The following is a 25158-nucleotide window of genomic DNA, read 5'->3' on the forward strand; positions in this document are numbered from 1 at the left end:
AGAGTTTCCAGTGTACAATGTGGACTCTGCAGTGCAGCAGACAGAAGCTTCACTGCAATACAATTATTGGTTAACTAAATAGCTTCATTAAAACACAACTCTTCTTCTATATCAGCACTTACTCCTTGTAAGCTCCACCTGCTCCACCTTCTGAGTCAGAAGACTTGAAAACAAACTGTAAATCTAGTAGAAACATGATTAGAAATCTTCTCAGATCCATTTGTACATTTAGAGCCTGATACTGAAATATAGCAGCAAGGACATTCACAGCAGCAAAAGGTTCTTGCTGATCTGAGCTGGCTTGGCCCTGGCTTATTGAAGATTAAAGAAAGTGGAATCAGCTGTTCTAAACCCCACAAGGCTGCCCGCTGTGACTGAAACAATGGGACGGGTCGTGACTTGTCATGATGGGCTCACTGAATTCAGCACGGATAAGATCTTGAAGAAGTTCGACGCTGCCGTGAGCACTCAGACTTTGCTCTTTGAGAGCAAAATTGATAATTGATGTTTAGACCGTTCCTTTACATCCTAACCAAGGCCACCTGGGTCGGCTGGAAGACTGTTTACTTCACCTGGCAGGGCGAAGGACACCATCTCAGCGGCTGAGCGGCCAGCTACCTAGCCTGACCTGTCTCCCCAATGTGATGTTTGTGTATTGTATGTACGGTTGGCAAGGTCAGTATCCTAATAGCCCCTTGGAAATAAATACAGTGTTCTGAATCTGAAAAGATTACAGAAGACGACTGTTCAGTAAATATTACGCTCATACTGTCAAGAAATACCAAAGGTAGGTAAAACTCTGGCTGTTGCAACTATTCAGTATGACATGCTTTGTACTGTTCTGCTGCAGTTTGTGACACCTGGTGGATGAGCTGTGAAAGATGATGAAACAAACACTTCACTCAATGTTTTTCTTCTAAACTGGATGGAATTTTGAGATTTTTCCACACTCTGTCCCAACTACAAATTGGGGAGAACACAGCAAATACATAAACTTTACCCACTTGGATCCTTATCATTCAAGATTGTGAAAAGATTCTCTACTCAGAGAATACTGGTGATTTTAGATGAGAGAGATGATTTGGAAGATGAAGGGGAAGATGATGAAGGGGAAGAGTTTTCACAACTTGAAGCCTTTTGTCTTCACTGTATAGGACAGAGAAGGCGGGAAGGGAGGGAGAAGTGGGGATATAGACACACAGGAAATGGTCTTGGGCAGACTCAAACCAGGCCCTGGAGTCACAACTCTAACCTTCAGTACATGCTGCTCAGGATAATTTTTTTACTTTGAAAGACGAGATCAGCCTGACTTCATATTGATATGGTATCACTGTGGGGTTGTATACTATTGGATACTATTGATCTAACACCCTGTGGAAAACAATTTCAATTTAAGAGCATTTTGAAATTGTTAAATGAGTAAGTCATTTTAGAAGGCAGAATGAGACCGACTTGATATTGATATAGTATCACTGTGGGGTTGTATATTGTTGATCTAAAGTGGAATTACCCTGTGGAACCATAATTTTTTCTTTTTAGAGCATTTCAAAATCGTTCCAAGAGAAAGTCAAATTTGTTCAATTTGGAAGTGCAATTAATTTAAAAGGCAAAATCAGCCTGACTCGAAATTGATACGGTATCACTGTGGGGTTGTATACTCTTGATCCTCAAGATGGGTGGTGACCATGGTGGCCATTTAGAAGTCGGCCATCTTGGATACAACTTTTGTTTTTCCAATAAGAAGAGGGCCATGTGACACATCACACTTATTGGTAATGTCTGCAGAAGACACATGGTTCTTGTTATTACAGTTCCCAAACAGAAGAAAAACAAGGAATTGTTTGCATTGTGCGTGTTGCTAAGTTTATTTTTTCTTGGCATCTTCTTGTGACCTTTGTCATTTTGTGTGATTGCTCTTGCTGACCCTACATACTAGGAGAGAGGGTGAGACTAGTTTTCTTTCTCTAGAGCAGGGGTCTCAAACTCAAATGAGCCACTTCTGGCACCATCATCTCATTGGAGGCCACTTTAGTGTCCAAGTAGTACAAACACGAAAACCCCCACTAATATTTCCTAAAATGTAGTGTTTTGTTTGTTTTATTTAATTAAAAATATTGTGCAACAAGACAAAACTGCAAACAAGAACGTTTGCAGTTTTGTTCATTGAACTACCAAATAAGCAGCTCTTTCTGGCCAGACACGTGGCAGCACTTTTGCTATAATTCTGTTTGTATTTAACAAAATAAAAATGTAGGCATAAGCGTACACATTAGCTTTCGACTGCAAGTTAAAAACTGTTTTCTTTCCAAATAAATCTCTCACTGAACTAACACAGCCAATCCCTCAACATGTTTGCACTCTCTTGTTACCTCGGCCAGGTCCGCGGTTCTGAACCGTGGTAAGGAGACCTCTGGATAATACTTTGGGTTCCGTGTCGGGCTCGTAGCCGGGAACTAGCTTTACTGTCTGGGTCAACTTTGCTAGCGAGAGACAGAGAGAGGCGTTGAAATGCTGCTCCAGCAGAACTTTATTGTTTCGGAGGAAAACAGGAACACAGCTACAGTCGAGTCTTAATAGCTTACTGGGCTCGTCAGGCACTCTTTTGGGCTGCAGTGGTTATTATTATATTTACATGCTTACATCTCCCGTTTCTGCTCGGTAGCACCTCGCACTTTCCCCCTTTTTCTCCCTCCCTCACGCTCACACACACACAGCAGGAGGGGCGGTCCCACACGTTCTCCATGCAGCAAGGACTACACCGCCCATGAGGGTACAGTCTTAAAGGGCCCAGGCCTGTAACACTCTGCCGTTGTATTAAATCATTTTTCGTATAATAATTTTAAAAAAGAATATTTCTTCATATCAATATGCCCATATCAATATGCAAGTAGAGGTGACGTGGGCCGCAAATGGCCCGTGAGTTTGAGACCCCTGGTGTAGACTGTCCATCCTGCCTCTGCCTTTGTACTGCTGCCTTTTGAACCTTCGTTTTTGAGTTGCTGCCTGTGAGATGATTAGTGGTCTATTAGTGTTCTTGTGTTATTTGAATAGAGATTGAAAATGTGACGTCATTCAGGGGTAAAATCGCAAAGGATTGTAGGTACGAGTGGCAAGAGGTACTAGCGCACGCAGGTTTTCACATGAAATCAGTCACACAGCGATAAAAAGAAACACAAAAAATGGCAAGAAGCTGTTGTATTATTAACTGCAATAGCCGGTCGCATGACAGCCACAGGAAGCTGACGGGTAAAGAGATCGGTTGTTATCGGATTATGTCGTTGAAGAGAAAATGTTCAAGCCATGTTTCAGAAGTAACAAAAAGCTGACGGATGGCCTGGATTGCAGCTATTCTAAGACCAAATATAACGTCTCAGAACACTCCAGCTCACATGTTAGTCTGCTCCAAGCATTCCCACAAAGGTAAGTCTTCTGTTGTAGTTATTTATGTACTATGTATGTAGTAATTTATCATAACATAATTGTTCATGTAGGTTACAAATAAGTCTTATACTTATTTGAATTAAATTCGTTGCGCTATGCTGCTTTGTTCACTGTGGCTTTGCGGGCTGATGTTTGTTGTGTTTTGTAGGAAAACCAGCCTACAAAATGCAGGAATGTGATCCAGACTGGATACCCTCTATCAGCCTGGGTCATACCGAGTTTAAAGCTGCTACCTCAGCGAGATTTGATTGGTTAAGAGAGAGGAAGGAAGGAAGTATTATTTTTTTGTTATTTTTATTATTTCCATTTATTATTTTATTTTTATTAATTCTATTTTTATTATTTTGTTATTACTGTTGCATCATAATCATATAGCAAGCATTTGCATTGACACATTTATTGAAGTATTGATATTGTATTCATAGGTTGAACATATTGGCACCCAATTAATTAGTCTTTATTACAGGTTCAGTGAGAACCAAACGTAGAGTATATTTTGAGCAGGTTATGAACAATCAGGTTATTTTTTAGTATCTTTTATGTATCTATATCTTTGATTAAGCTTTTACTAGAGGTTCTTGATTGAAACAGTTGTTTAATACATTTTACATATAAGTCAAGATCATCACACTCAGGATGGCCTCAGCCTGGTTGCATAAGCAGAGAGGTCAAAGAAGGTGCAGCGCGAGGATCACACATGCACAGACATACACACACACACATACACCCACATACAGTTAGAGAGGTTCATTTGTAGGTGAAAGTTTAAGCATGTTTGCCTAGGGTTGCAGTTTTATGTTGGTGTACGTGACTGTTTGATGAAGAAGCAGGTGCACGATGCGAGAGCTGAGCTGGCTTGCGGGAAACCACCGGGGAGAAGATGGAAGCCAGTGTCTTTTAATTGTGTCACAAGTTGTCAAATAGAACATTTGTAGTTTTGATTTGACGTATCATGTATTGTGTTTATCTGACGCAAGAGGGGGCGTTCTAATACCCCGATGCATAAAACTGTGTTCTGAAGTTTTGGAGATGAGATCTGATGCTGTTTGTATACAGTGTCTATCTCCCACGCTGCGTGTTTCATTAAAATCTTCGTTGACTCCACCTGACAGGCTCAGGGTGTTATTCCGATCTCCACCATCTCTCTCTCCTTAAAATGAACCTTAACAAGAGCGAGATCAAAACAGCCATGAAATGTCCTGCATATATGTGCCCAAGTTTTGTATTGAAGCAATCAAGTGATGAATAACTGTTTTCCAGCATGTTGTTTTGAAATTTGTTTTTTTTTTGTTTTTTGCATTGTTGATTTGTTTTTCACCAAAGCAGCTAATAAAGCATAATGGAATACAATTTTGCCTCTTTCTTGTAAGATTCTACAATAGAATGAAACAATAATGCCAGTTATAAATAAAGACAATAAATTGAATGAATTACAAAACACTTCTTTTATTTATATTAGATCTGAAAATGTTGTGTAAAAAGGGTAGAAAAGATTGAGGAGATAGAGAGTGTTGCTAAAGATTGTATCTCGCTGCCTTTACCCAAACTGACTGCCTGCACTGCACAGCCCCAGCATCCCGGGCCGGCCGTGAGCCCTGTGCAGCTGCAATTAGTACCGCCTCTGCCTGAGGCCTCCACACCACCCTCAGCCTCACTGTCTGCTGCTGCCACCCTACTGACTGCTTCTCTCTCTGCTCAACCAATTGCTGTTGCTGTGCAACCATTCACTCCACCATCAGGCACCTGCAGCTCAGTTAGCCGCTCAGGCACCTGCTCAACTTCCTCAACAAATATCACTACAGTCAGTAGCTCTGTCTCTAGTACCGTCACCTGATCTATCGCTAACATGGCCAGCCGCCCAGCCTTTAGCCGTGGCTCAGCCAGCTGCCCAGCTAGTTACTCAGCCTACAGCCCAGCCCACTCGATCCTCTGCTGGATGTTCAGAGGAGCTCAGTCTGCTAAGTGAGGACTGTTTACCTGGGCTGGAACAGACTGACTGCACCGCACAGCCACAGCATCACGAGCCGGCTGTGAGCCCTGTGCTGTCTCAACCAGCTTCACCTTTGCCAGAGGTCTCGATACCTGCTGGAGCCCGCAGCGCCAGCCGTCGCAGCCCGTGACAGTATAAATAAATGTTAGACTGGGCTCCATGGAAACACTGGGACTGGTCAGCTTCTGATACCATCAACAGCTTTGACATTCATGTCTTTCTTTTCTCTCTCTGTTTCCACACAAGCTCAAAGTCTCTGCAGCCTGTTTTTATCTGCTATCATCAGATCTTCATCATCCTCATTCACATCCCTCACACACTCTACAGCCTCATCAGCACTGACTTCATCTTCACTGACTGATGGAGCACAACATGAACCTGTGGAGGCTGAAACACTGTCCTGTCAAACATCTCCCCATCACCACTCCACTTCTGTCAGCCTTTAAATGAACCCTGCTCAAGTCTGTCACTTCTGTTTGGAGCCAAAAGGAAAAACTGTTGTGCAGTTGTTTGGAAAGACACAACATTTCTGAAAGCACTCAAACTTCTTCACATTTGTCTTCAGACACATCCTGAACATTTAGGAACTAAAGAAAGTTTCAAGCATCAATCAAAGACCCGAAATATAGAAAAATAACAACAGCCGCAGTCAGTGAACTCACCTCAGAGTCTCCAGTCGACAGTTTGGACTCTCCAGTCCAGCACACAGAAGCTTCACTGCTGAATCCTGCAGCTTGTTTCCACTCATGTCCAGCTCTGTCAGATGGGAGGGGTTGGACTTCAGAGCTGAGGCCACAACTTCACAGTGAGTCTCTGAGAGTCCACAGTGAGTCAGTCTGTGATGATAGAAAATATAAAATGTGTTATTATAAAAGCAGAAAATCTGCATTATAAACAGACTGAATGTATATGAAGACAAAACAGAGTGAGGTCATAATCTGATGAACATCTGCTCCTCACATCTGTGCTTCAGCTCCTCTTACTGTGTTTGACATGACACAACGATTGAGTCTCTCTCAGACCTGCAGACTTTTAATGAGAATCTTTGTTTGGCTTTAATCTGCAGATGAAGGAGGAAGATGGTGTCACATTTAGGCTTCCATAATGTCCACAGTCTGTCACTGAGATCTGATCCAGAGTCAGAGTGAAGACACACATTTGGACTGTTTCCTGTTTTGAATCTGACTCCAGAACATTTTGAATGAGTTCAGCTCAGTGAAGAGTTCCAGCTGGAAAGATGATCTCTGTTTGCTACCTGCTGTCAGGTACGACTGTTCACGTCCACACGCAGGAAAAACCTGATGACTGTTACCAAACGGAGCAGAAATCTCATCACTGGACAATAATGATGAATGAACTCAGAGCTGCTGATATCAGATCTGATTTCAGGGGAACTAAACACAGAAATGATTGGCTCATTTTAGCTTTCTGAGCCATTATCTGCTGGTGTGTCGCTAGTTGGCAGAAAATGATTTGTATTCCTGTTCAGGGCTTCAGTGTTTATGAGTCCAGATCCAGGTGACAGCAAGTCAAAATGATGTTACCTGTCTGTGTCCAGCAGCAGCCTGTATTCACTTTGAATATTGTTATAACCTGACATGGATCAGTTTGTCTTTGATTGGTTTGTAAATGTCACTGTTTCCATTGGACCTGAGTGACGGTACAAAGACAGAGAGGGAGAGAAAGGAGAGAGAGGATGGAGACAGCAAAGAGAGAGCAAACACAAACAGGTGAGAGTGGACAGGTGACCAAGGTCAGCAACCAATCAGAGAGCTTCTGTTTGACCCACAGTCACTGATGATGACTGCACATAACCAAGCAGTGTGTTACTCTGATATCAAATATGGATCCTGCTCTTATAATAATGATCATCAGATGATATTATTGTGTTATTTTGTAGCTGAATACGATGTTTGTGTGATTATCAGTGAAAGAAGCAGTGAGGAGGATGGAGAGAGAGAGAGGACAGAGGGTGAAGTTAGAAACACTAAAAGGATTTTTCATGGATTTCATGGATGATTTGAGTGATTTCCAGCAGGACACTTAAACATGTCAGTGGACGTCCTAAAGAACATATTCACTGATATGAAACGTGTCATTGAACAGGATTAATATCAGTGGAAACATGGTGGAAACAGCTGTGACTGCATGGATGTGACACACTTCAAATCTGTTCTCCACTCTTGGATTTGGGATCCATGGAGCTGCTGCTGAGTCTGTACAATAAAGGATGGTGTGGAAGGTTGCAGCGTACGGACACAAACACTGTGTGGTTACAACATGAACCTCCCACCGTCTATAAAGCACTGATGGCATCATAACGTTTGGCGAGCGCTGACAGGAAGTTGGCTCGAGGATGTAAACAGCAGCAGAAACACAGCAGTGAATTCCATCAGCAGAAAATAGGGACGACATTTCAGCTGCAACAACTAAACACTGAACAATCAGCTCTGTGATTAATGAGGACATGAAGGCAGACACTGATCATTAGGAGCAGCAGCAGGAATGAGAGTGAATCATGAGCTGCTGTGACATCAGTGTTAGCTCAATGATTGGACACATGTTCAGTCCAGATGTCAGCAGTGTGGGCAGTAAGAGAGCACAGCTGGTTCACCTCTGAGCCTCACTCTGACCCACAGCTCTGTCACTCATCAGGACATCACACTATAATCACACTAAACCAGAGTCTTCCTCAGAGCCTTCATCCTCACTCACCATGTTTATGTCACTAAACTCTGTGTCTGTAGTTCTGTCTGCAGTCAGAGGAGAAGCTCAGACGGTGACTGTTCTGGATATTTGTCACTGTTTGTAACATTAGAGTTCACTTCACTACAAAGAAGCTCTTCATAGATTCTTATTTCTGTCTCTCTAACAGCAGCGTCTGAATGACCAACAACAGCAGCAGCAGGTTTAAAATACTGCCCCCTAATGACACAACACAGGTACTACATGTAGATGTGAGTCTACAACACACAGCGTACGACTACCAATGCAGGATCTAAGTGCACACACACATTTACTGATCAACACAAAATATCATTTTATCTGAGAAACTCAAACTAATGAGAGTCGTTTAGTGCTGTGTATATCTGAAGAACTAAAATACTGATCTACACTAATGATGTTAATGATCACATCTGGACTCACCGAGCCTTTCTGCAGTTCCTCACAGCTGGAATCAGTCTCTGTCGTCCCCGCTTTGATGTTTTGTACTTCAGCAGGTCCAACTCATCCAGAACCTCCTCTGACATCTGCAGCATGAAGGCCAGAGCTGAGCAGTGGATCTCAGAGAGTTCCTCTGATCTGTTCTCTGACTTCAGGAACTCTTGGATCTCCTGATGTACTGAGAGGTCGTTCATCTCCATCAGACAGTGGAAGATGTTGATGCTTCTGTCAGGAGAGATTTCATAACTGTTCATCTTCTTCAGGTACTTGGTGACTCTCCAGATGGTTCCTGGACCGATCTCTGTCTGACCCAGCAGACCTACTAAGAGTCTCTGGTTGGACTGCAGACAGAGGCCATGAAGGAAGCGAACAAACAGGTCCAGGTGGCCATTTTCACTCAGGAGGGATTTATACATGACTCTGCTCAGGAAAACATCCAAAGATGACTCATTATAATCGTTCCCCAGGAAGTCCTTCAGCACCTCTTCCTTCCAGTTGGTGAAACAGTGGAACATGTAGACTGCAGCCAGAAACTCCTGAATGCTCAGATGAACAAAGCAGTAGACTGGTTTCTGGAAGATCACACACTCTCTTTTGAAGATCTCTGTACAAACTCCTGAGTACACCGAGGCCTCTGTCACATCCAGACCACACTGCTCCAGGTCTTCTTGGTAGAACATGATGTTTCCTTTCTCCAGATGTTCAAACGCCAGCCTCCCCAGCTTCAGAAGAACTTCCCTGTCAGCCTCCGTCAGCTCCCGTGGACTCGTCTCATGTCCCTCATGGTACTTGTTCTTCTTCCTCTTTGTCTGAACCAGCAGGAAGTGTGAGTACATGTCAGTCAGGGTCTTGGGCAGCTCTCCTCTCTGCTCTGTAGTCAACATGTGCTCCAGAACTGTAGCAGTGATCCAGCAGAAGACTGGGATACTACACATGATGTGGAGGCTCCTGGATGTCTTCATGTGGGAGATGATTCTGCTGGACAGCTCTTCATCACTGAATCTCCTCCTGAAGTACTCCTCCTTCTGGGCGTCAGTGAAGCCTCGTACTTCTGTTAGCCTGTCGACACATGTAGGAGGGATCTGATTGGCTGCTGCAGGTCGGGAAGTTATCCAGACGAGAGCCGAGGGAAGCAGATTCCCCTGGATGAGGTTTGTCAGCAGCTGGCTGACTGATGACTTCTGTGTGACATCAGACAGCAGCTTCCTGTTGGTGAAATCCAATGAAAGTCTGCTTTCATCCAGGCCGTCAAAGATGAACAAAAGCTGAGAGACAGCCAGCTTCTCTGCTGTGACCTTCTGTAATGTTGGATGGAAAACATGGAGCAGCTCCAGAAGACTGTACTGCTCATCTCTGATCAGGTTCAGCTCCCTGAATGAAAGCAGAACCACCACACTGACATGTTGGTTCTCCAAGCCCTCTGCCCAGTCCAGAGTGAACTTCTGCACTGAGAAGGTTTTTCCAACACCAGCCACGCCGTTGGTCAGAACCACTCTGATGGGTCTCTGTTGGTCAGGTAAGGCTTTAAAGATGTCCTGGCACCTGATTGGAGCGTCATGGAGGGCGTCCATCTTGGAAGCTGTCTCCAGCTGCCTCACCTCATGTTGGGTATGAACCTCTTCACTCTGTCCCTCTGTGATGTAGAGCTCAGTGTAGATCCTGTTAAGGAGGGCTCTACTTCCTGTTTCATCACTTCCTTCAGTCACACGTTCACATCTCCTCCTCAGACTGATCTTATGTTCATCTAAAACCTCCTGCAGACCAACATCTGCTGAAAGAAAGAGAAAGAAAACTCTTCAATGTCTGAACAACAACAAGAAGTCCAGTTTTCAGAAATGAGTCCATCAGCAGACAGATGTTCAGTCTTACTTTGTACACAGCTGCTCTGACTGGCTGTCTGCAGTCCAGCTCTGCTTCTGGATCTTTCTCCACACTGGGGACAGGAGGAGTCTCCTGATGAAGCAGACTGGTCCCAGTATGAGCAGATGCACTGTCTGCAGAACCACAAACATATCCAAGATGAGCAGGTTCCCCTCCAGCATAAACTCTAAGCAGCTAAAACAAAAGTGTCCCAGCTGTCGGTCAGACTGTACTCAGTGTCACATTACAGATGTGGTTTCTGACAGCTGCTCCAGCTGCAGGATCAAACACACACAAGTCTAAACGTCTTTGCCTTTGCTGCTTCTTTATTATTTAACACAACATGTAATCCTTGTCCCAGTATTAGTTATGCAGCATTAGCATTAGCATTGTTAGAATGTCTCCAACAGAAACATGGTCAGAAACTGTTGAGAGGGGCTGACACAGGAGAAGTTATTACAATCAACCCACCGCTGACTCTGTCACAGTCAGGGGGTCATGCAGTGGGCCCCTCTCCCACTCAGTCTGAGGGGAACCCACACTGCACACTGGTCCTAGTGTCAAATCAAACAACAATTACAAAGAAGGAGGAGAGGTAGGAAAGACGGAGGAAAGGAAGCAATCAAAGGGAACACTAACAGATCAGCTTCTGTAGCGTCTCTGGGTTCTCCTGGTGACTCTATGTCCACACTGGCTCCAGTAGCTCCAGTAGTTATTTATTCGTTTATTATTCATGTGATTCTCCTGTTCTTTTCCCGCAACCTCATTTTGATCAGGACAAGTTTTCCTCTGAGTTTAACTAATCAGACTTTTTTCTCTGTGCAGCAGCTGTGAGATAAAGGCTCCAAGACGTCTGCATAGACTTTAAATATTTCACAGTATTTCCTAAGTTCAGTCTCAGGAGTGAAGCTTCACCACAGTCACGTTCACAGCTCTGGTCTCTGCTGATCAAACTACAACTCTTATATTAGAACTACAGACTTTAAATGATATGTTAGCAAACTTATTGTCACAGGACAACATGATGAGTCGTATCCAGGAAGAAAAAGAAAACCTGTTTCAGGTGATCATTCACTGCAGTACGATCCGTCTATAAGATCAAAGAAATATGGGAAACATTGCTGACAGAATCTGCTGTGACGACTTTGTACAGCAGCTCTAAACATTTCTGTACCTGCTGATCGTTCATGTCAGTTTGAAGCTTCTAAAACATTTTCTTACTTTTCTTTGACGTTCTTTGGAACAACGACTTGTTTGCTTTGTGTCTGTCTTACTTTCTCCTGACACTTACTTCATAGACACAATATCCTCATGAGAACCAGCCTATTTATGTCCTCTGTAAAGGACATTTGTTTTCGGTCTATATCTTTTGAGTTATTCAAGCTACCCTACTAACTCCTTATTTGATAGATAGAGGACATCCTGGGCTTTCCATTGATATCTAATGTTTGGTGGCCTCTTTGAGCTCTAAATAGGCATAGAAATAGATCAAGTCCAGCTGTGAAATGAGCTCACTACTAAATATTCCACAGTCAGCTGTTAGTGGGATTATAACAGAGTGGAAGTGACTGGGAACGACAGCAGCTCAGCCATGAAGTGGAAAACACAGAGTGGGCTCAGTGGATGATGAAGTGCAGAGTTTCTGCAGAGCCAATCAGGACTTCATTTGGCCTTCAGATGAGCTTAAGAACAGAGCTTCATTAAATGGGTTTCCATAGCGACTAACTGCATCCAAGCCTTACATCACCAAGTGCAATGGTGCAGTGTAGTGATGTGTCGGTCGTGAACGAAACGGCTCCTAGAGCCGACTCTTTGAAGTGAATGACGCGAGCCGGCTCCTTATTGGGAGCCGTGTTTTTTTTACTTTCACTCACCCTCTCTCTCTCTCTCACACTTTTTAGTTGGATGCTACTCAAGTTTACATGTGTGTGAAGGCAGACGAGTCAGTACTTTTGGTAATATTATAATAATAATTATTATTATAATATTCTCCATTGAAATCTGCATCGTCCACTCCAAAGGTCACAATCTGAAGGTAACATCTGGTTTTGTTCCCTGTGATTAACTCTGAGCATCAGTATGGTGGGATTATCCACTACATCCACACCACTGTGGTTCAGTGTTGTCCTGATGGAGTAACAGCAGCCAGTATGATCCAGGCTTTAGCTGCTGGGTCTCTGTGTGACCTCTCAGACTGTTTAACAGATCAGACACAAAGAGAATCAGAGCAGCTCTTTAAAGACAAACATGAACCCACTCAGGTCACACTTTCCCCACACATATGAGCATCACTGTCCTCAAACAGCAAATGACCAAGTCTAACATTTGGATCTTTTCTCTTTCATTGTTTTCTTTTTAATGAATCTTTGTAACAATCTGAGGATGTTTCAGGTCAGATTTATCCAGGAAACACAAACATGTAAAGGAGTCATCACAGCTCTCTGACCTCGTTGGTCCAGGTTCACCACTGAAGTGTGGATTTTCATGTTTGGACCAGTCACTCCTCACAGACGAACAGCTGGACCCTGCAGACTCTGCTCTGTCCTCCTCTTCCTCCATCATCATCTTCTTGTGGACTTCAGTCAGTCTGAGAGGTAAACCACAAACACTCTGTGAGTTCACATTAACAGGAGTGACTGAGTTACAGTCGCTGACCTCTGACCTGTCATGTAACCTAGAAACCAGGTCACATGATCCAGATCAGGGATCACAGAAACCTGATCCCACCTGCTGACTCAGGAATTGAAGACTTTCCAATAACAAAACACAACGAGCAGAAACTGACAGAACATTAGGAACAGCTCTGAGTGTGATACAGTCAGCTCTCTGCAAACTCCGACCTCAGTATGAATTAAAGCTCTTTTATGGGCTCTCAGACACTTTAGGATCACGTGATGTTCACACATGATATCTGTGACTGTCCTAGTGAACTTCATGTTGATGCAGATCTGAGCTCTGCTGAATAATCTAAAGTTTCTCTGACATCAGGAATCAGACGCTGTCATGAACACACCTCCATGTTTCTGTTTCTCTGACACACTGAATTCAAACAGTCTGAGGACACAAGGATGAACTTGGAGCTCCTGCAGGCTCTGACTTTATTCCTGGAGACGCATGAATCACATGGTTAATCCACATTTGGACTGTTTTATCTCCTCAGTTTGAATTGAAGATGTTTAATCCTGAGTGAAACTAACACATCAGCTGACAGCTGTAATCAGCACCAATCAGCTGTCAGAGAGACTCATTCACATGCAGCTCAAACTCTTCTCTGCTGAATTGGAGAACTTTGTTTCTGTGACTGTGTGAAACTCTGATCCACAGCAGAAGAGTTCAGCTAATGTCCACATGAAGTAGATCCACAGTGAAGCTTCTCAGTGTAGAAACACTTTGGAGACCTGATCATTAGGGCTGTTCCATATAACGATATATATCGGATGACGATATAAAAACGTCTATCGTTTCATTTTACGCTATCGTTTGTTTCGTGGTGTCGCAAAATAAACTGTTTACGGCAATATTTTTTCATTATTTTGATGGTCACAGTAGTGGCTATATTAATTTCTTAAAGTTCTCTCTTTCTGTTATATTTAATATAACCACACACACAAGCGCCTGCTTTTACGCGTTGTGGTTAGCAACAACGACGGTAACACCACGGCGTGTCCGCTTGTTTATTTTCCACATAAACCTTTCACAATAAAGCTCAAGATCCTGTTGAGACTTTTCAAAATAAACTGAATCACGTGAAAGATGCAGAGTATTTACGGATGAGAAGCAAAAAAGAGCCGTCAGGTGCTAAAAATAAACCTTAGACTCAAACGTTAGAACAGGCTTTTCCCCGCAGCACGTTGTGTAATAAATACTCACAAAGAAAACGGCGGCCGTTACAACTTATGTCTAAAAATGTATCGTTTCATGCATCAGTTAAAACACTGGACTCCAGGTACGCGACGCCCAGCTGGAAACACTTCACGCAAGTCGAGCTGCCCGACATTCACAGAATTTACAGGAAATGTTACATTTTTGTAATTTATATCGTTATCGGACGATAGATGTCTTATATCGGGATATGAGATTTTGGTCATATCGCACAGCCCTACTGATCATTGTTCCCATACTGTCCTGACTCAGATCGTTTTCTTGTTGCTTAGTTTTATACATTTGTGCACACAGGAAGGGTCTTGAAAGAGAAAATGATCAGAATCTTGAACAGATTTGTGCTGTTTGTGCTCAAAGTAAGAAAGTAAAAGTAACTCGTTTCTACCACCTGTTTTGGTTCAAAGCTCACTGAACTTTGTGCTACAAAGAAAATTAAATCAATGAGAGGTACAATTTGAGGGGGTAGGGAATAATAAGTGTACACTTCTGCCTACTCCTTTTCAAACAAAAGAATTATATTTTGTAATGATTGTGAACGACCCTGATGAAGGCCACAAGCTGAAACGCGTTAGTCAATTATAAAAGCTGTTTGATAGGTTCGTAGCTTGAACCCATTCACTGGAACGTTGAAGGCAATGTAATTACACAGCCAAGCAAGACACAAGTAGGCAACGTTCTTTGTGTTACTCATGCATGAGGAGGCCTGCCTGGAGCCAAGTGTCGTTCCACCCACTTGACCTCCGTCAGACTCTCAGCCAGGTTCCCCATAGCACTGCTTTTATTGTGGTTACATGAACATATGACGTTTCATATAGGTATACATGTGAACACAGAATACCCTGTGTGTGTGTGTGTGTGTGTGTGTGTGTGTGCGCGCGCGCGTGCGTGTTTTTCGTTTTAGGAGGACAATTTTCAAGACAAATCAAAGAGCAATGAGGACCCTCTGTCATAGGAGGACATTTTGCTGTCCTCATAAAATTGACCTTTTAAAATAGTTTCTGGGCATGTTTTAATACCCAAAAAGTGCTTTTCTCAAAAGTCTTTGTAAACCAAAAACTTGACATATGTTGTATATTTGTGTGTCCGCCACTGCCCCCTGTTGGTTGGAATTGTCCCCGCATGCCGCACACACAAGCGCGGGAAATTATACACGAGCGCGGGACATTATACACATGGCGCGAAATTGGAAGCTGCGCATGCGCATTTTAGCATTACCCATTTGGACCGTGGATATTTACATCAATGATTTAGACTGACTGATTGGGCGCTTCTTATTCATCCTTCAATTTTGGCAGAGTTTTGACACGCTTTGGAGAAAAGGTAAGAAGGTAATTATAAAACTTTTAAAAGACGGACGTTCTGACAGACACAGTGCTTCAGAGTAGGCACAACCGTGGTGAGGCGGCAGGTGAGGGAACGACGACGAGGTACGGTGGAAAGCATACGGCGGAGAGCGCACCGCGGGGACCGGACCACGACGAGTGAACGGCGGAGAGCGCACCGCGGGGACCGGACCACGACGAGCGGACGGCGGAGAGCGCACCGCGGGGACCGGACCACGACGAGCGGACGGCGGAGAGCGCACCGCGGGGACTGGACCACGACGAGCGGACGGCGGAGAGCGCACCGCGGGAACCGGACCACGACGAGGTGAGGACGGCGGAGCGGGCCGGAGCACGTGGAACGGTTCACGGAGGTCACAGCAACACGCGGGGCGGGGATTCCCGGACTGTCCCAAGCACCGGGATCGTTTTTTTTTTTTACCCTGGCCTAATCTCATCACTTGTTTCAAGGTAAGAAATTACACAAGTGTGTGATGTTTCACTGAGTTTGAAAGAAGGCCTTTTTCACTACAAGATCACTTGTTTAATGTAAAATGGCTGCTACTACTACAACTACTATAAGTACTACTTCTGTAACTAGTAGTTGTAGTAGATGCAGTTGTAGTAGCAGTAGTACTCACACCTGTCTTTTTTGTGGTAGTTGGAGCCGTTTTCCTCCTGTTCTGTTTTGAGATGATTAAGATATTAAAAGATGATCTTTGCCCAAATACCAAGGAAACATTGGACGGCAAATACAAATAAACTTTTTTAGATTTATGAAATTAAATTGAGACAGTATTGATGTCACTCTGCACACATTTGTTTATAAAATATTGTAAAAAAAACCCAACAACATTATTTTTGTTTTGCTCTCTTATAGTTGTGTTGATGAAGCACATTATTCCTGAGAGATCTAAAGCTTAGTTTGACAGACAGGTTTAGGCTAAGTCAGAGTTGGGCTTTAGTTAAATTAGGACATTTAAGTATCTTTAATATCTGCAAGTGCATGCTTTCTGTTAAAACAACTCAGACAGCCTTGTCTGTGTCTGTTATGTGAATGTAATGAAAGCATAGAACTCAATTGAAACAGTTTCAGTATCCATGCTATTAGTGAAATAAGAAAAATTGGGTGGAGCATGTCAGATACTTGACTTAATCAACACAGGTGGAACACAGTCAAGTTAATCTGCACAAATACAGCCTCGCCCCCATCCATTTATCTGTTAACCAGAATCCCTCCAGCACTCATCACCAAACTAAAATAACCTTAAACTAATAATACGCTAACATGGGCGGTGCTTCTCATTCAGGCTTTACTAATGCCCTTGTAAGCATAAAGGCTTGAAGTTTTGATGTTGTTTACATTTTTATCTTAATTTCCTTAGCAAATCATGTCACGGAGAACCACTCCCCTTCAGGATGCCATTAATCACATCCTTGCAAGAAGAGACAAGAATTCAATGTTAGAAATCAAATTTATTAATTCAGTTAAAGGTGAGTGACTTTGACACACTGCAGGCTAGACTGAGGGGTTACGCATCACCAGTGGTGACCTGTACAAACATCAATATAAATTAAAATTAAAGGTATTTTAATAATAATTTAGTTATTAGCGAGCCTGGCTATTTATGTTTTCTGCAGTCGGACATGTTTTCTTTATTATATATGTAGAATTGAAAAAAGCACAACATTGCATACTTGCAATTTACAGATATACATATTTAATGAATTGATTATTTGCAGTGCTGCCACGCCTGTGTCTCTAATATGGTTGTGTTTTCAGGTCGTGGCATCTTCACTTTAGCCAATTTCAAACAAGGAGACTTTGTGGTCGAGTATAGAGGGGAGCTTATTGATGCAACTGAAGCTGAACACAGACGTAACCTGTACCCCAGCGCATGTTCAGTCTTCATGTTTGAATTCATATGGAAGCAGAAGACATTGTGGTAAGTTCAAAATGACTGAATGTTTACATTTCTATTGCAAGGTCAGGATTTCCGAAGCAAACATCTCATATTGCTCTTTAACGAGTCCTTACCTCTAGTACCCGGCCCCGTCAGTCCCCAGAATCTATAGAAGGGGGAGTGACGGACCCGTGGAATAGCGGGATCTCATTTCCTGGTGACCCTGTGGTCCCCGGGAACTCGCTGTACTGGGGACTTACGGGACTCCCACATATGCTGAGGGCCCGTTAGTCCCCGTATTCAGCCTGTGTGTGCCTTCTCTAATACACACTCACGGGCGTAAAGTACGGGGTTAGAGGGGTAATAATATAAGCCTACATTTTACAGCTAAGACAGTGTGCTCACGCTGCTGTGAAGATTTAAAATATAATATAGAGATAGAGAAAATAATAAGAGAAAATTCAAATGGCCAGGGCTGAATGAGCGGCCCTGTGTCTGTGCGCATTTGGCACATGTGGACACGGAGACTCGTGCACTGTTATACTGTGTCCAAAACTACTGTATAATATGTACAATACCAAAATAGTACATGTCAAGTGTTCTCTGTCTGTGAGGTAGGTAGATGGATGGCTTGATGGATAGGTGAAAAACCTTTCAACACAAAAAATAAAGAACATTTCATTAATCATTCAGATAAATTAAATGCATTGTACAGAAGACAAATGAAATAACAAAAATATACACTTCAGTAAAGCCACTTTTGTCTAAACTATCATTTATCCTAGTTTTAGTTTTACATTCATTAGTTTTTAAATCAGAGGTGAGTAATTTCAAACAACGAAGATGAAATAAACTGTGGTCTACCTTGCATTTTTTACACTTTCTGTAACAATTACATTTTTAAAGTATACATTTTAGAGTTTACAAATATTTTAATAAAGACTTTAACCAAGGATTTTCTTTTACAAAGAATTATTTTCCTTAAATTAAACCAAACATATTTACACTAGTTTTAAGATTTAACCAAGGATTTGGGGTAATTACTTTTAGTATTAATTAACATAAATGTGTGGGAAACACTAGCTACATAAACAATTTATTCAAACTTAAACATTTATTTTAATATCAATATAATTTTTTAAACTTAAATGCAGTAACTATTTCCCAAAGCATAAATACATTTCCACAATTGAGCTTCCATAGTTCCCAAACATAAGCAGCAAATATGAGTCCGAGCTTACCGATAGCCCGTCTAACTCAAAGTCTTCCTCACAGTGGAAAGTGGATTGTGCTTGGTTTGCTGTCCTCTCAGTATGTCGCACTCGGGTCAAATGACTGCTGCATGCATTTTAAGCTCTACTAGGCACGCCCGCCCTTGATTGCTCTAATTCAACTCACCTGGCGGAGCAGTGCGCACCAGGCTGCGCTTAGCTGTAGATTGCACAAGGTCTAATCAGCGGCCATGCGCAAGCAGCAGCAGCACAGAGCAGGTAGTAGGCAAGATGAGGAAGAGAAGAGAAGAGTAACAGCCACACCTACTAGGTCAGCGCGACAGTACAACAAAACCACGTTTAAGCTCTAAGCCAGGGGTGCCCAATCCCAGTCCTTGAGAGCTACTGTCCTGCAGTTTTTAGATGCATCCCTACTCCAACACAGCTGAATCAAATAGTTGGATTACTTCTTCGGCATGCCATCAAGTCTGGCAAAGGCCTGATAACGAGGCATTCATTTGATTCAGGTGTGTTGGAACAAGGACGTATCTAAAAGCTGCAGGGCAGTAGCTCTCGAGGACTGGGATTGAGCACCCCTGCTCTAAGCACAAGTAGGAGCGCAAACACTTATCTCAGTCAGAAAGCAACGCGTCCTTGACTGATGGACCCTCTTTAACTTATCAACTATGCATTTAACAACTAAACTTGTATTGGATGTTGTGTTTGTGTTGGTGCTTAAAAATTATAGTATAGTTCATAGGCGTGTCACTATAAATGTTTGTTTAATGTATGTTTCCAAATTTGCAGTATTGATGGAGCACTTGAAGATGGGTCATTTGGGCGACTAGTAAACGATGAACACAGGACACCAAATTGCAGAATGAAGTTGATTGAAGCAGAAGGGAAGCCACATCTCTGCCTTTTTGCACTGAAGGAAATTGCGGCAGGAAGTGAAATTACTTATGACTATGGTGGGAAAGAATGGCCCTGGCGGAAAAAGGTGGGTCATTTAAAAAAAAAATTTCCCTCTATGAATTGTTGTTTAAAACCTACATATCTAGATGTCACAATTAGGGCTGCAACTAACGATTATTTCAATAATCGATTAGTTGTCGATTAGTTGTTTCAGCCCTAGTCACAATGTTTAAATGTCCTCTTGGTGGTATTCAATCTGGTTTAACTAAATCTTGAATTTGTATGACTTTCCCAAGTAATGATTGCAAGCTTATCTGTTTTGTGTCCCCTCCACAAGTGTGTTTTACTGAGTGGCCACACACTGGAGGTGAAACAGTGAAAGCATCAGTTTGAGCTCAGATGTCATTATGAGGCTGATGGACAGTGTCCTTGAAAACCTTGGGTTTTTCTGTGTCAGACATATACATGCACCTTTTACTCACAGTCACTTTAGCTTCTTAGTATTGTCTTACTTTGGCTTCACTTTACTAGGTAAGGGTTAATCACTCTGTTTCCTTGCAGTTAGGGTGAGAGTTAGAACTGTATTTAACTGAAGGTGAAGCAGAAAATGCTTAACTATGTGTGTGTGTCTGACACAGACAAACTCAAGGTATGTGAGAACACTGTCCTGACATCTGAGCTCAAACCGAGTCTTTCACTGTTTCATCTCCAGTGTTTGGCATACTCAGAAAAACACACGGGTTGAGGGGACACTGGTTAGAAAAGACCACTCGTAGTGAATTAAATACATTTCCACTGTAGCTGCCAGATGTTTACAATATTTGTTCTACTTTTCATACCCAGCTAAAGATCGCAAGCATCCCTTCTGGTCAACAGTGTGTTGCAGAGCCTATTGCCCATGACGTGGAGCACCATGTGATCTCTACAGACTCATTCACAGGTGAGTCCCTGCTTGAGTAAGCACTACCTGTTAAACCCTGGGGTCCTGCAAAGCACTATGCCTCCATGTCTTGTGTTCTCTTCTACAGACAGAGAATTAAGAGCAGAGTGTCAGTCATCTAGACCTACAGCAGACAACTCTGAGCATGAGGTTAGCATGGATTCATCTGTTTACTAAAGATTGTATCAATGTGTAGTTTGGTAAATAGTGTGGTTTGTAAAGATCATGTTTATCAATTGATTACAATTATACTGCATGTACAGTCTTTAAATCATTGTACGTACAGGTAGTCATCATTTAACATTGCATTTCCCTCTCAACATCATTTGGGTGTTTTAAGGTTTGACTGAGAGTGTCCCTCTTGATCAGATGGACACTGTACTATTGATGCTTGTTCATCTTTGCAACTTTTTAGGTGCATTCTGTTGGAGGTCAGCGTGGCACTTCTTCTCTGAAAGAGTTAATTGGTGAAGTTGGTGTCCAGTGTCGGGAGTTGTCACCCCAAGCGTTCTCAGAAGAACTTACCAGTGGTCAGTTTTGAGTAAATGTTAACTTCTGGCAATGCATGACATGCCTGAAGGTTTGCTGCATGAAAAATGTGCCAGTATTGGGACATTTCTGATGATTCTATAGTGTCTTGATGGATATTTTGAGTAGAATTGTAACAGTCAGGGATGTGAATTGATTGCGTTATGCGTACAGGGAGTGTGGAATTATTAGGCAAGTTGTATTTTTGAGGAATAATTTTATTATTGAACAACAACCATGTTCTCAATGAACCCAAAAAACTCATTAATATCAGAGCTGAATGTTTTTGGAAGTAGTTTTTAGTTTGTTTTTAGTTTTAGCTATTAGGGGGATATCTGTGTGTGCAGGTGACTATTACTGTGCATAATTATTAGGCAACTTAACAAAAAACAAATATATACCCATTTCAATTATTTATTTTTACCAGTGAAACCAATATAACATCTCCACATTCACCAATATACATTCTGACATTCAAAAACAAAACAAAAACAAATCAGCGACCAATATAGCCACCTTTCTTTGCAAGGACACTCAAAAGCCTGCCATCCATGGATTCTGTCAGTGTTTTGATCTGTTCACCATCAACATTGCGTGCAGCAGCAACCACAGCCTCCCAGACACTGTTCAGAGAGGTGTACTGTTTTCCCTCCTTGTAAATCTCACATTTGATGATGGACCACAGGTTCTCAATGGGGTTCAGATCAGTTGAACAAGGAGGCCATGTCATTAGTTTTTCTTCTTTTATACCCTTTCTTGCCAGCCACGCTGTGGAGTACTTGGACGCGTGTGATGGAGCATTGTCCTGCATGAACATCATGTTTTTCTTGAAGGATGCAGACTTCTTCCTGTACCACTGCTTGAAGAAGGTGTCTTCCAGAAACTGGCAGTAGGACTGGGAGTTGAGCTTGACTCCATCCTCAACCCGAAAAGGCCCCACAAGCTCATCTTTGATGATACCAGCCCAAACCAGTACTCCACCTCCACCTTGCTGGCATCTGAGTCGGACTGGAGCTCTCTGCCCTTTACCAATCCAGCCACGGGCCCATCCATCTGGCCCATCAAGACTCACTCTCATTTCATCAGTCCATAAAACCTTAGGAAAATCAGTCTTGAGATATTTCTTGGCCCAGTCTTGACGTTTCAGCTTGTGTGTCTTGTTCAGTGGTGGTCGTCTTTCAGCCTTTCTTACCTTGGCCATGTCTCTGAGTATTGCACACCTTGTGCTTTTGGGCACTCCAGTGATGTTGCAGCTCTGAAATATGGCCAAACTGGTGGCAAGTGGCATCTTGGCAGCTGCACACTTGACTTTTCTCAGTTCACCGGCAGTTATTTTGTGCCTTGGTTTTTCCACACGCTTCTTGCGACCCTGTTGACTATTTTGAATGAAACACTTGATTGTTCGATGATCACGCTTCAGAAGCTTTGCAATTTTAAGACTGCTGCATCCCTCTGCAAGATATCTCACTATTTTTGACTTTTCTGAGCCTGTCAAGTCCTTCTTTTGACCCATTTTGCCAAAGGAAAGGACGTTGCCTAATAATTATGCACAACTGATATAGGGTGTTGGTGTCATTAGACCACACCCCTTCTCATTACAGAGATGCACATCACCTAATATGCTTAATTGGTAGTAGGCTTTCGAGCCTATACAGCTTGGAGTAAGACAACATGCATGAAGAGGATGATGTGGACAAAATACTCATTTGCCTAATAATTCTGCACTCCCTGTAGATGTGTTTTTTTTGACTTAACGAAAGTCAAGCACTGAATCTCCTTGTGTTCCCTTGTACAGAGAGCAAATCGAAAGAGGTGCCACAATCATCCAGAGCTGTGCCTAATGACTCTGCTTGTGAGGTGAGTTGAAATTGACCTTTGTTTTAAAATTGACCAATGGTTAGAAGTGTTATGGTGTTTACATGAAACTCCATTTTGAGTATTTTAGCAAACATCTGGCAGCGGTGGTGGAAATGTCCTCTATTTAGAACAGGAGGTCTTTTCTAACCACAGTGTCCCCTTAACAAGTGTGTTTTACTGAGTGGCCACACACTGGAGGTGAAACAGTGAAAGCATCAGTTTGAGCTCAGATGTCATTATGAGGCTGATGGACAGTGTCCTTGAAAACCTTGGGTTTTTCTGTGTCAGACATATACATGCACCTTTTACTCAGTCACTTTAGCTTCTTAGTATTGTCTTACTTTGGCTTCACTTAACTAGGGTAAGGGTTAATCACTCTGTTTCCTTGCAGTTAGGGTGAGAGTTAGAACTGTATTTAACTGAAGGTGAAGCAGAAAATGCTTAACTATGTGTGTGTGTCTGACACAGACAAACTCAAGGTATGTGAGAACACTGTCCTGACATCTGAGCTCAAACTGAGTCTTTCACTGTTTCATCTCCAGTGTTTTGCATACTCAGAAAAACACACGGGTTGAGGGGACACTGGTTAGAAAAGACCACTCGTAGTGAATTAAATACATTTCCACTGTAGCTGCCAGATGTTTACAATATTTGTTCTACTTTTCATACCCAGCTAAAGATCGCAAGCATCCCTTCTGGTCAACAGTGTGTTGCAGAGCCTATTGCCCATGACGTGGAGCACCATGTGATCTCTACAGACTCATTCACAGGTGAGTCCCTGCTTGAGTAAGCACTACCTGTTAAACCCTGGGGTCCTGCAAAGCACTATGCCTCCATGTCTTGTGTTCTCTTCTACAGACAGAGAATTAAGAGCAGAGTGTCAGTCATCTAGACCTACAGCAGACAACTCTGAGCATGAGGTTAGCATGGATTCATCTGTTTACTAAAGATTGTATCAATGTGTAGTTTGGTAAATAGTGTGGTTTGTAAAGATCATGTTTATCAATTGATTACAATTATACTGCATGTACAGTCTTTAAATCATTGTACGTACAGGTAATCATCATTTAACATTGCAGTTTGCCAGAGTGGAACTGAAGGGGGAAAAAGGACGAAAGGTGGCTGTGATCCTGACTTCTGATATGACCGATAACCTGTCACTCCTCGTTAGTAAGAGGAAAGAGTGCGGGGTATCTGAAAACAATATGTACCTTTTCGCCAGTCCTTGTAGTGATGGTCACTACAGAGGGCAGTTTGGTCCGTTTGCAGATGCTTGCGGAGCTGAACATCCTCAGAACCTCAGATCAACTAACCTTCGCAAACAGATTGCCACGATAAGCCAAGTCATGAACTTGAAAGATAATGAACTAGACCAGCTGGCCGATTTCCTCGGCCATGACATCAGGGTCCATAGAGAGTACTATCGACTGCCCCAATCAACAATTCAGCTGGCTAAGATCTCCAAGTTGCTCATGGCCATGGAGAAGGGAAGTGTGAAGGATATTCAAGGAAAAACTCTGGATGAAATTGGTGGTATGCATGGTTTATATGTTGTTAAATCGGCTTGGTGTTTGTGAATATGGTTGGTCTAATAACATTTTTTCAATTTTATAGATGACATAGATGGGATGGCTACTGGATCACAGCAACTCCCTGATGCTTCCACATTGCGAGGTACTGAAATTATTGTATTCTGTGTTATAGACTTTGCAGTTGTATTGATAAAATATTTTAAATTTACATTTTTTGTATATTTAGATAATGTTATTGCAGTTCTGTTTGTACTTTGCTGTGTAGTTAATACCATTTACAGTGAGGAAAGTAAGTATTTGCTATTTTGCAAGTTCTCCCACTTAGAAATCATGGAGGGATCTGAAATTTTCAGCGTTGGTACATGTCCACTGTGAGAGACAGAATCTAAAAGAAAATTCCGGGAATCACAATGTATGATTTTATTAAAATATTTTTGTATATTACTGCTTAAAATAAGTATTTGAACACTTGCTTATCATGCAGATTTCTGACCCTCAAAGACCTGTTATTCTGCTTTTAAACAGTCCAACTACACTCTGCTCATGATTCTAATTTAGCAGCACCTGTTTGATGCCGTTAGCTTTCATAAATACACATGTGCACCCCACAA

At 42.4% G+C, this 25158-nt stretch overlaps 2 protein-coding genes across 5 annotated transcripts in view; one reads left to right on the forward strand and one right to left on the reverse strand.

The window, feature by feature from the left end:
• Positions 1-25158, reverse strand: part of LOC134624403 (protein NLRC3-like) — a 55582-nt gene that overhangs the window by 23194 nt on the left and 7230 nt on the right. For 2 of the 4 annotated variants that reach the window (XM_063469386.1, XM_063469387.1), the window contains exons 4-7: positions 12903-13043; positions 10466-10590; positions 8579-10367; positions 6094-6267 (exon numbers count right to left, since the gene is read on the reverse strand). In XM_063469386.1, the coding sequence (XP_063325456.1) occupies positions 6094-6267; positions 8579-10367; positions 10466-10590; positions 12903-13043 (2229 nt within the window). The remainder of the gene's footprint in view (positions 1-6093; positions 6268-8578; positions 10368-10465; positions 10591-12902; positions 13044-25158) is intronic. The other 2 variants (XM_063469388.1, XM_063469389.1) reach the window with 2 other exon arrangements.
• On the forward strand, positions 14363-23962 carry LOC134646890 (uncharacterized). Its single transcript, XM_065470010.1, has 10 exons — positions 14363-14402; positions 15752-15988; positions 17444-17606; positions 19583-19775; positions 20534-20630; positions 20719-20780; positions 21046-21160; positions 22954-23015; positions 23689-23785; positions 23874-23962. The coding sequence occupies exons 1-10, from the start codon at positions 14363-14365 to the stop codon at positions 23960-23962; spliced, it is 1155 nt and encodes a 384-aa protein (XP_065326082.1).

The sequence above is a fragment of the Pelmatolapia mariae genome, linkage group LG3_W, assembly GCF_036321145.2.
Source record: "Pelmatolapia mariae isolate MD_Pm_ZW linkage group LG3_W, Pm_UMD_F_2, whole genome shotgun sequence".
Classification (NCBI taxonomy): Eukaryota; Metazoa; Chordata; class Actinopteri; order Cichliformes; family Cichlidae; genus Pelmatolapia; species Pelmatolapia mariae.